Source organism: Chionomys nivalis, chromosome 19, assembly GCF_950005125.1.
Source record: "Chionomys nivalis chromosome 19, mChiNiv1.1, whole genome shotgun sequence".
In the NCBI taxonomy this organism is placed as follows: domain Eukaryota; kingdom Metazoa; phylum Chordata; class Mammalia; order Rodentia; family Cricetidae; genus Chionomys; species Chionomys nivalis.
Genome location: NC_080104.1, coordinates 40,195,982 through 40,207,994, shown reverse-complemented (window position 1 = coordinate 40,207,994; position 12,013 = coordinate 40,195,982). Strand labels below are relative to the sequence as shown.

Sequence of the window (12,013 nt, the reverse complement as noted above, 5' to 3'; positions counted from 1 at the left end):
TGTGATATCATTAGGTGAAAACTCAGTTTCTGCCTACTTTGAGGGTAAGTGGTGAGAAGACAAAGGACGTCTGGCGGGGCAAGTGCTAGACTTCTGGTGAAAGACACATGGCTGTGTGGTTGGAGACAAGTAAAGGGGGTAAGTGTGCAAATATCGTTAATGAAACCAAATAACATACCTAGTTCAAGAAGCTTCTTTGTGAGCAAAAGTGCCTTATCCAGGTCTCCCTGTTGGTACACTGCATAGCTCAAATAGTCTAGAACAGAGACTTTGTCTATAGTGGAAACCTCGCCTTCCTCCAGCTGCATTAGTGCTTGCTCCATCCACAGTTCTGTGTGGTAATAATCTGCTTCTGTATAGGCCACTTTGCCCAACTCAAAGCAGTCCTCGGCCGTTAGGAAAGACTTGTGTATCACTCCTATGAATAGAAAACACAGCATTGGCAATCTTCATATTGTACTATACTTACATAAACTTTCCAAGTCCTACTTCACTTTGATTTGAACTTCTTAATAATCCAGTAGTAAGAAGAGCAATAATCAGCTCGGTGTGGGTAGCACCATCTTTAATCCCAGCACTCAGGAGGTAAAGTCAAGCAGTGAATTCTCTGAATTCAAGGCCAGCCCAGTCTATATGAGTCCAGGACTGTCAGAGCTACACAGAGAGACCGTCTCAAAACAAATATACAATAAATTTAAAGCAAAAATTAGCCTAATTTTATAAACAAACAGAATAAAACGGTGTGACAGGATTACACAGCTGGTACAAGGGATGTGCCGCAAGCGCCTAAGGCCAAGGAGATGGCTCAGCAGGTAAAGGCACTAGCTCCAAGCTGAAGACCTAACTTCCTCCCTGAAACTCAGCGGAAGGAGAACTGACTCACAAGTTCCTCTGACTTCCACATGCATGCCATGGCACCCATATGGCATCCACACAAAACTGATGTAAAAAAGTGAAAAAAAAAAAAAAACCCTAAGATTTAGATGAAATCATATAGCATATATGTTATTAATATCCATTTATCAAGTATATATGAAGCAGATGAAGTTACCAAAATGAAACATCAATCAAGATAAACTTGCTATTATATAACACAGCAGGAATCATATCTGTCTCAGAAGCAACAACAAAACTGATAATCTATCTTATGCCCAAGGAACAGTCTGAAAAAGATGAACGGAAAGATGCACCAAAAGAAAAGCAAACCGCTGACTAGTTTATCTTTTAAAAAAGTCTTTTTGTTTCTAATTTTAGTGATTTGGACCTTCTCTCTCTCTTTTAATTAAGAGTTTACCAATCTTATTGATCTTCTCAAAGACCTAACCGTGTTTCATTGATCCTTTGTATTGATGCTGTTGTTTCTATTTGACTGATTCAGCCCTGAGTTTAATTATTTCTTATCACATACTCCTTTTGAGTGTTAGTTTCACCCTTGGGCATATACCCAAAGGACTCTACATTAAGAGACACTTGCCCAACCATGTTCACTGCTGTTCTATTCCTAATAGCTAAAAATTGGAAACAGATGGCCATCAGCAGATGAATGGATAAAGCAAATGTAGTACACTACTCAGCTTTAAAATACAAAACAAACCCCACACAGCCAAATGGATGGAGCTAGGAAAAAAAAAACAGACCCTAAAAGACAAATGTGGTATGTATCAGATTATATACAGATATTAGCTGTTACATCAGTTTAACCGCAGAGGTTAGGTACAGAATAAGGGACTAGTGAGAAGGATAGTCATAGATGTACAGGGGTATGGGGGTGGGGCAAAGACAACAGGAATGGGAGTATAGAACAGGGAAAGGGAGGGAAATGGAGTTAAGGCAGAGAATACAGGGAATGCTTCCCAATGGACTCTCACTGGGTACATAAACCACACTTAAGGGTGGGTCCCATGCCCAGCAGCAGATGGTGAATACAAATGAATGCAAGAGTATTTTGGAGGTTTTCCCCTCATATGCTTTGCTGGGGCTTACAGATCTTTTGCTTAGATGTTATGGTTTCCAATTTTGTTTTTCTGGTTTCTATACGTGTACAAATGTGTGTCTCAGAGTTTGTATGTGCTTCTTGTGTTTTTTTTTTTTTTTGTGTCCCCCATTTGTTTTGTCCTATTTTGGTTCATATCTTTTTGGATGCCTGTTGTCTTCTAATGGGAGAGAGAAAGAAAGGGTGTGAATTTGGGTGGGCGGGAAAAGAATGAAGGATCCTGGAGGAGCTGGGAGCTGGGAAACTAATCAGAATATACTATATGAAAAAACTTAAATATAAAATATTAACTTTTACCATCTCACAATGTATACCAAATGAAAAAAAGATGTACAAAAAAAAGCATCTTTAGCCAGGCAGTAGTGGTGCACACCTTTAATCCCAAAACTGGGAGGCAGGGGTAGATGGATCTCTGTGAGTTAAAGGCCAGCCTAGTCTAAAGAGTGTCAGGACAGCTAGAGCTACATAAAGAGAAACTCTGTCTCAAAATGAAAGGGAGGGAGGGAAGGAGGGAGGGAGGGAGGGAGGGAGGTGGGGAGGGAGGGAGGGAGGGAGGGAGGGAGGGAAGGAAGGAAGGAAGGAAGGAAGGAAGGAAGGAAGGAAGGAAGGAAGGAAGGAAGGAAGGAAAAGGAAAGAAAGCATTTTCATCAACCTCTTTGTTTGGTTACTGAGAAAACCAGTTTCAATCTGACTACAGACACATTTCACTTCTCCGATGATAGTGAAAGAAGACACTGAGCCACAAACTCACAGAAAAAGTGACAGAAGCAAATTATCATAAGATATAATTCAAAATTTTTGCACAAAATTTTTTGACCAATATAGTTACATACTATAGTAGGTTGCTTTATACTACAGAACATTTTAATATCTGCCCATATTCAGAACATCTTAGCTTTCAGTTAATGAACATAAAATGATTAATCATCTTACGATTTTATCTACAAAGCATTTAAGTAATATCAGATGTTCTAAAAGAAAAACTAGAAAAATGACTCTTGTTATATACTGAAATTTCTTCCTTACGCTGTTGCCTTGACAGTATCAAGCTAAAAGCATTATCCCCTGCCATTAACTACCAGAGAAGGGAGCTTTGCTTTTGTTCTCAAAGGATAGCAGCAAGTAGGGCTACTGAGATGGTCCATCACGTGGATCACCAGATCCCACGGAAGAAGGAGAGAACCAACTCCCACATTTGCCATGGCACATGCATGCCCCCACATACTCTCATAGCCTTGCAAATACCAACAACAAATAACTTTCTTTATGAGCTAGAAAGCCAGGTATAGCAGTATATGCTTGTAATCCCAGCACTCAGGAGGTTGAAACAGGAGACCAGCCTGATCTGCAGGAGACCCTGTCACAAACAAATGTTAATACATAAAATTACTCATATTTTCCTATGGGCTGAAGAGAGTAGCTAGGTGACAAACATTGATGGATGGGAAGAATTCTCTTACCTGGAAGATCGCCCTTTGAGATGGTGTCTGTGTCCAGATTGTAGGTGTCTTGCAGACGAAACAGAGCTTTAGCTGCCCCAACCTGATCTTCATCATTAGGGAAGTACTGCCTCTGAATGGTCAGGTTAGAGATAAAGCCTTGAAATAGAAAAAATGGTCGGGGAAGGCTGGGCTATAAAAATTCATTGACTTTAATAGAAACAAACTGATTTTTAATAGAGTATTATATTTAAAAAAACAACCATTTTTCTACCTTACCATGAAATTTCCACATGTTCACAAAAAAAAAAAAAAAAAAAAAAAACCACACTGACTGAGATGGAACAGACCATTAACTTCAATTCCCTACTCCCATTAAAAAGTAAGCAACCTGAGGTCACTTCAGAATTATATTCCTATTAGTAAAGCTCTAATAATAACTTAGTTGTTACACAACTTAACAAGAAAAAAAAAGAACTCAGACAAAGATAAGAGGATGGCATGTGTTGAGAGCCAGCCTGTCTCAAAATGCCCAAACAAGCCAGGCATGCTGGCCCACGCCCTTAATCCAGCATGTGGAGGCAGAGGCAGGCAGAGTCTACAAGTTGCGGATCATCTAGAACTACATAGTGAGACCCTGTCTAAAAAATACACAGAAGAGACAGAAATTACAAAACTGGTGATATAGGATCAATTGTAGAGAACCTGTAGAAAAGGGGCAAAGCCCTGAGTTCCGTTCTCAGGACCCTTTTCCTGACAGACACAAACACTACAGGATTCATATAAAATATCTTAAAATCAAGATAACAAAATGAATTACTTGATAACTACAGCTCCTAAGGAGAATGGATTATAAACACTCCTTAAAAACAAAAAACAAGATCAAAATGTTATTCAAAATTTTAATAACACTAATGTCACTACTGTATATAGTTTCATAAATTTATTGTCAACTATATGTATTCTGATCACTAAACATCAGGTATTTTTTTAAATTAATGGGAATGTACAGACCAATCTCACTCATGAACACTGATGCAAAAATACTAAATAAAATACTGGCAAATCGAATCCAAGGACATATCAGAACCATATCCACCATGATCAAGTCGGCTTTATCCCACAGATGCAGGGATGGTTCAACATATGAAAATATGTCAACATAATCTCTACCATATAAACAAACTGAAAAATAAAACCCATATGATCATCTCATTAGATGCTGAGAAAGCTTTCGACAAAATACAACATTCCTTCATGATAAAGGTCTTGGAGAGAGCAGGGATTCAAGGAACATACCTAAACATAATAAAGGCAATATAAAGCAAGCCAACATCAAACTAAATGGTGAGAAACTCCCAGCGATTCCACTGAAATCAGTAACAAGACAAGGTTGTCCACTCTCTCTGTATCTATTCAATATAGTTCTTGAGATCCTAGCTAGAGCAATAAGACACCAAAAGGAGATCAAGGGGATACAAATCGGAAAAGAAGAAGTCAAAACTCTCACTGTTTGTTGATGATATGATAGTTTACTTAAGTGATCCCAAAAATTCTACCAAGGAAATTCTACAACTCATAAACACTTTCAGTAATGTAGCAGGATACAAGATTAACTTAAAAAAAAAAAAATCAGTAGCCCTCCTGTACACAGATGATAAATGGACTGGGGAAGAAATCAAAGAATCAACACCCTTCACAATAGTCACAAATAGCCTAAAATATCTCAAAGTAACTCTAACCAAACAAATAGAAGACTTGTATGACAAGAACTTTAAATCTTTGAAGGAAGAAATTCAAGAAGACACTAGAAAGTGAAAAGATCTCCCATGCTCTTGGGTAGGCAGAATCAAGATAGTAAAAATGGCAATCTTACCCAAAGCAGTCTACAGATTCAATGCAATAAATGGTCTCAGGAGGAATATAATGGGAAAGCCAGCTCAAGGTAAAGAAGTAGGCACAACCATCTGCCATTACTTTCCATGGTCCTATAGGTAGTAGTGTTCTTTCCTTACCCACAGGAGACCCACTGCAAAACTTTTAGTCGTTGAAAGAAAGCATGGATAGTGCCAGAATTTTGAAAACCAAGACTGTTTTTCCTTTCACATACATATGCAAGTTCAGCCGGTATCTTTTCTAGCTCACTGAGCTCATGTATATAGCTTTTGTAATCTGAGGTGCAACAGCAGAACTATAAAAAATTTCCTTTCCTTCTTTACAATTTAATGAACATTAAGCTTATTCTTACCAAGGTTCTTACAACTTCTATGTTTTTACCTTCATTTCTAAGTCAAGAGCTTTCACTTACAGAACATTCTATTGCTTCTCTCTGACACATCCAAATTGCAGCATCATTATGCTTGCACTTGTGGATCATGTGTGCTCCATGCATTACTGAACACTATGAAACGTGAGATCGTAACAATGCTCTGAGAACAGAGGGCTGCTAAGGACTAAGGGCAGGGATATGCTGCAAGGAAGGGGCCTCACAGTCCAGCAGGGCAGCAGAGGAATTCATCTCAGTCAGAAAGCCACAAAACTTAAAATTTCCTGTTCAGTTTGGAAGTTTTCCACACTTTGGAGCTGTGGCTAACTGTAACTACCATGAATAAAGAGACTGCAAGGTGTCCTTTACTGCTTGCTAACACTGGCAGCGTTCTAGAGAGCATATTATCTACACAGATGGTTCAGCTTGCATCTGTTTTCTTTCTCTTTTTCGTATCAGTAATGTATCCAAACAGTTGAACTTCTACTGTACACTACAAAATCCTTTACCTCATTAAATTCAGGCCTGGTTTTGTTTTTTTTTTTAACCAGAATATCAACACTCCTACTACAATTTTATTATTTTGTGTAGAAAAATTTTTGAGTATTAAGGTCTCTAGGTTCTTTTTTTTTTATTTATTGCCTACGATAAGTAAAATAACCCTAAACACAATATACTAGGTAGAACACAGCTAAAATTCTTCTTTGTAACTCAATTCCCAATGTTTTTACCCTTAGAAATGAAGTTCTATTCCAAATAATCTAATCACTTCTATAGATCAAAAGGCAAAAATCACCCATTCTGTCAACAATATTAGAAGTTACTATTTTTTTTAATAAAATGCTCCAGATTTCAACTATCTCTAGTCAAACCAAACATACATGCAATAATTCAATTATAACATAAACCTCTGCTATACTAGGAATGAGTTGGTTTTGGGTTTTAAAGTTTCTGTAAACTCACCATCTGACATATCCTTGAGGATCAGATTCTCCAACTCACTCCATTCAGTGTTGAGACGCTTCATTAATTTGAATGCATTTACAGGATGCCCAACAAACCCTTCTGGGTCTTTGGTTGCTGTACTGGTTAGTCGGTCTAACTTCTCTGCCCATCTAAAGATATAAGACATAAAAGTAGTGAACTAAGCCAGGCATGGTGGCACATGCTTTTTTTGTTCCTGAAAATATTTTTTTTTCCATACAATATATTCAGATTAGTTTCCCCTCTCCCAACTCCTCTTCACTTCCCCACCGAGCCCAATCTGGCACATGCTTTTAATCCCAGCACTCAGGAGGCAAGGGCAAGTGGATCCCTGTGAATTCAAGGCTAGCATGATCTAGCAAGTACCTCCCGACTTCCTGAAAAAGAGTGTACCAAAGAAAAATTACACACAAGTAAAGAACTTGGGAAAAGTAATTATAAGGTTTTCATTTAAAGATACTATCTATAATTTCTTTTTAAAGTAAAATTATAAAGACTCTAAAGTATAAGATCTTATAGATAAAAATCTAACTTAATAGAATCAAAAATACACAACTTTTCTGTTTTAGATTATTTCTCACAAATGGAATCTCATCTTGGTCAAAGCTAAAATTTTAATCACTCAAAACTTTCATTTCCTCGTAAGTTCCAAGAGGCTAAAATTATTATAATAATAAAAATAAAATGGCCCTGTCTAAATTCTGTTAAGTATGCATTTAAAGCAACTTAGACCCTAAAAACAAATTTGTACTTTTTTTTGTATGCGTATGAGTGTTTTGCCTGCATGAAAATATGCTTACCATGTGCATGCCTGGTGCCCGAGGAGGCCAGAAGAGGATATCAGATCTGGGACTGGAGTTACAGACAGTTGTGAGCCACCTTGTGGGTGCCGGGGATTGAACCTGGATCTACTGAGAGAGTGGCCAGTGCCCTTAACTGCTGAGTCATCTTTCTAGCCCCTTACACATTTTTTCCTTTAAAAAAAATACTGGATTTCACTATGCTGCCACTTAGGTTATTCTTGAATTTCTGGACTCAAGACATTTCCCTGCTTCATCCCCTGCAGTGGCAGTGAGCACTGGTGCATGCCACTGAGCTTAGTCTAACTCATGCTAAAAATTATTATTTATTATTATTATTACTATTATTATTGCTTTGTTTTATTGTATTATGCCGTCTAGATTGGCTTTCATTGTGATCCTCCTGCCCCTCCCAAGTGTTGAAATTACATGTGTGTGCAACCATGTTTGGCTAATTTATGGCAAATCTTTAAACTCTATGTAGAAAACAAGAAACATCAGCCAGGTGCACACCTTTAATCCCAGCACTCAACAGACAGAAGCAGGTCAATCTCAGTGAGTTTCAGTCAGCCAATGCTACACAGTCAGACTGTCTCAACACACACACACCCGCCAAAATATCAATACTAAGACATTCATTAAACAAAACACAAATTCTCAGGTCAGGATTAACTATAAATTTGTGTCAATAAAATTAACGTTCTAGAAAAACCACTATATACCCCCCCAAAACAGAAAACATAACATTAATCATGGTTATCACTGTAAGCTCTATGATGGAATCCCAGAACTGGAAAACTACTCCAGCAGGTGGCTTATTTGGAACTCCTACATCTTCATCCATTCATATTCTTCCTCACTGTGATGGTTCATCTGGACTGTCATTAGACTGATTAAATAGACTGAGTAGTAACTCTTTAACTTAACTCATGGGTTTACCCATGAGGTGTTTTCAGAGAAAATTAGGTAGGAAAGATATACCCTGATGTGTGCAGCATCAACACAGGCTAGGGAAAGAGGGAGCCTGCTGTCCCCTTCATTCTCTGTGTGCTCCCTACTGCCATTATGTGAGCTGCTCTGTTTTAATGGAATGGAACTAGGACAGCTGAACTGTGAGACAAAGTAAATATTTTCTCCAACTAATTTTTGTCAAGTTACTCTGTCACAGTAGTAAAAAAGCTTAGTAGGGACTATGGAGATGGCTCAGGTGGGAAAGTAATTGTTACATAAGGATGGGCACACGAGTTCAGATCCAACACCCACAATGACAGTGGTATGTGCCTGTAATTCTAGTGCTGGGGAGGTGGGAAGAGGAAGATCCCTGAAATTAACTGGCCAACTAGCCTTGCCAGGTTCAGTTAAGAGAGCCTGTCTTAAAAAACAAGTAGATAGCAATAAAGCAAGGCAACTAATGTCAACCTTTGACCTCTACCTAACACAAAGCTGACACACATGAACCCTGACCCAGATTAACTCATTTTCCTGTGCTCGCTGCTTTAGACATTTTAACTGGTTTTCATTTCCACTCTTGGTGCACTCAGGTAGAGTTGGAGCTATTGTAAGGAAACACACTTACTTTTTTATCTGTTCTAACTTGTCCTCTTCTGCTTTAATGTAATCCTTTAGTGATGTCACCAGATCTTTCTCAGTATGGATCAAATCAGTCATTTGACCTACATGGGAAGAGAAAGGTTATTAAATATTCATCAATATAAATCTTTTAGCTACAGGAGGATTTAACTGGAATGGAACAGATGCTGTAAAAGATCATTTTCCCTCCTTTTTCTTTCTTTACCAGATAAACCAAATTAATCCAAATAAAAATCTAATCATGAGTTCTAGTTCTAGCTTTTGTAACTAATAAATTTTGTCAACTTAGACTATTTTGGGAAGTGGTGTTTTCATTTACAAACTTATATTAACAAATAACACTACTTTCTAAGAATTACTGTTTTTTTCTTTATTGTCTTCTGCTTTTATACCTCATCTTTTGTGTTTAAGACTAGTCAGGATCAAATTTTTGATAAAAAAAAATACAAACCACACTTGAAAAAGTTGCAAAAATGTTTTAAAATTTTTATTTTTAAAGATTAAGAGGGCTCTTCATTTTATATACTGAAATCAAGTGTTAAGAAATGTCTACACTTCTGTTTTAGTTCTACAATTTTAAAAGGGTCAAAATCGTCGACAGAAAGAAGGGAAACATCTCACTTAACACTTCATTACACACATGAAGTATACAGAGAGGAAAGTATAGACAGACACAGCTCAAACTTTCAGGTCTGCTCTGAGAACAAGAAAGAACGGGAGCTCTTACCGTCTGTGTGCTTGCTCTGTTAGAGTCCCACTACACACAGAGACCCCGCTTTAATCCACATACTTTGTTTGGCACAAGGTTTCTCTGTGTTGCTCTGGGCTGTTCTGGAACACAATCTGTGTAGATTACGCTAGCTTTGAACTCACCTGCCTCTGCCTTCCGAGTCCTGGGGTTAAAGGAGTGTACCACCACTGCCCACCTTCCACAAGCTATTTTTATAGTATTTTTCAAAATTATGTTGTGGAAAAAATTAACATATTTAATTAAGTGAAGTAAAAGCAGGTAAGAAAGTAATGTGCAGGCCAGGGGTTGTGGCACACACCGTTAGTCCCGGCACTTGGGAGGCAGAGGCAGATACATCTCTGTGAGTTTGAGGCCAGCTTGATCTACAAAGTAAATTCCAGGACAGCCAGGACTATACAGAGAAACCCTATCTCAAAAATTCTAAAAAAAAAGAAAGAAAAAGAAAGTAATGTGCAGAATAACTGTATATCTGTGCATTAAAATGGTATGTATCTGCATTAATTTTGTGTGGAGATTATTGCTTTTTGTGTGTGTGTGTTTTGAAACAGGGTCTCACTATGTAGCCTTGGCTGGCCTGGTTGTCAGTATGTAGATCAGGCTTGGCTTCAAACTCAGAGATCCACCTGCCTCTGCCTCTGCCTCCACCCAGTCCTGGTATTAAAGTCATGTGCTGCCATACCTAACTATCAATAACTCTTTGGTATGTTTTTCCTAAGTTTCTAAGCATAAAACATTTAATTTTTGTAATCAGGAAGAATTAATTTAAAGGAAACCAAGTCAGGCAGTACTCTAGTTACTGCCCAGGCACTGCACTCTTTAGTGTACCCAATAAAACATTGTTTTAAAAAATTGTAAAGAAGAAAAGCAGACAGACATAACTGATTTTTTTAAACTGCCTGTTTAGATAGGTAAAGGGTTTGTAAACCAAGGTCAGTCTTCAGGAATATAATGCATTTGTTTTTTTCTGGTAAATTTAAAAATGTAAAACCCATTAAGTTATAAATAGTAAAGACTTACCAATTGAAGTAAAGAAGCCTGGATGGGCTGAAGACTGAGGAAGTAGAACCCCTATCATTAAAACACACCAGATCATCTTGGAAGACTTCATGGGTTCACACACCTATAAAAACAGCAAAGCAGTTAGTCTCCAGGCTAGAATTGATGGCGATTTTTAATAAATCAATTTAATAACAGCTAATTTATGATCTTAGAAAAACTTCAACACATTTGTTTTCCTGTTACTATTTTAAGTAGAGCAATTAAGAGCTGTGGGTTTTAAGATTTACTTTTATTATTCTTAATTATATGTGTACACACTGTGTAGTTGTGCACACAAGTATGGGTGTCCTTGCAGGTCAGAGGAATCAGATGCCCTAGAACCCCAGAACTGAAGTTACAGGCAGTTGTAAGCCAATAGATATGGATGCTGGGAGCAGAACTCAGATCCTCTAGAAAAGCAAAAAGTGTTCTTAACAGCTGAGGCTTTTTATACAAAATGGAAAATACTTTTCCCTTTGACTAGATATTATGTTGTGACATAAATTTTCACAACAAAAAATATACTTTAAACATCACCAATATATTTTTAAAATGTCAGAAATGGCTTAAAAGAAAAAAATATTCAGAGCTCTTTAGCCATTCCCCCCACCTCTCCCCAGCACTGGCTGTCCTTTAACTCATTCTGTTTCTGTTCTTAAGATGGGCTAACTTCTCTTACTACTATGTTCTATGTTTAAAAAACAAAAACTCTCAAAGCCTAGTTAGTACACTGCTGTGATTTTCCCCTAATTTCAACCCTGTAGAAAAGCACACCCCCTTTTTTCTTTTTCCATTCCTTTGTGTGTGGTACACATGTACAGTCTGAGGTTGACATCTGGAACCTCCCTAACCACCCTTCTACATTATTGAGGCAGGTTCTTTCAACCAAACCCAGAGCTCACTCACACAGCTAGTCTCTAGCCAGCTTGCTCTATAGATCAGGTCTTTGCCATCTAAGGCTGGAATCACAGGCAGACTCTCACACCACGTGGCATAATGTCTGCATTCTGGGGGTCTGAACTCTGGCCCTCACAGTCCTTTAACCACAGAGCTTCCTGCCACCCCTGCCTTCTGTCCTTCTCCACTGTCCCTGGAAGCAGTCTTTTCTAGTGAGGACTGCTCTTGATGAAGAGGGTATTAAGCAACTACTGA

General features: G+C 38.0%; 1 protein-coding gene across 2 annotated transcripts in view; it reads right to left on the bottom strand.

The window, feature by feature from the left end:
- Nucleotides 1-12,013, bottom strand: part of P4ha1 (prolyl 4-hydroxylase subunit alpha 1) — a 55,806-nt gene that overhangs the window by 28,325 nt on the left and 15,468 nt on the right. For both annotated transcript variants that reach the window (XM_057751448.1, XM_057751449.1), the window contains exons 2-6: nt 10,841-10,943; nt 9,059-9,155; nt 6,662-6,813; nt 3,454-3,591; nt 179-418 (exon numbers count right to left, since the gene is read on the bottom strand). In XM_057751448.1, the coding sequence (XP_057607431.1) occupies nt 179-418; nt 3,454-3,591; nt 6,662-6,813; nt 9,059-9,155; nt 10,841-10,931 (718 nt within the window). In that variant the 5' untranslated portion in view covers nt 10,932-10,943. The remainder of the gene's footprint in view (nt 1-178; nt 419-3,453; nt 3,592-6,661; nt 6,814-9,058; nt 9,156-10,840; nt 10,944-12,013) is intronic.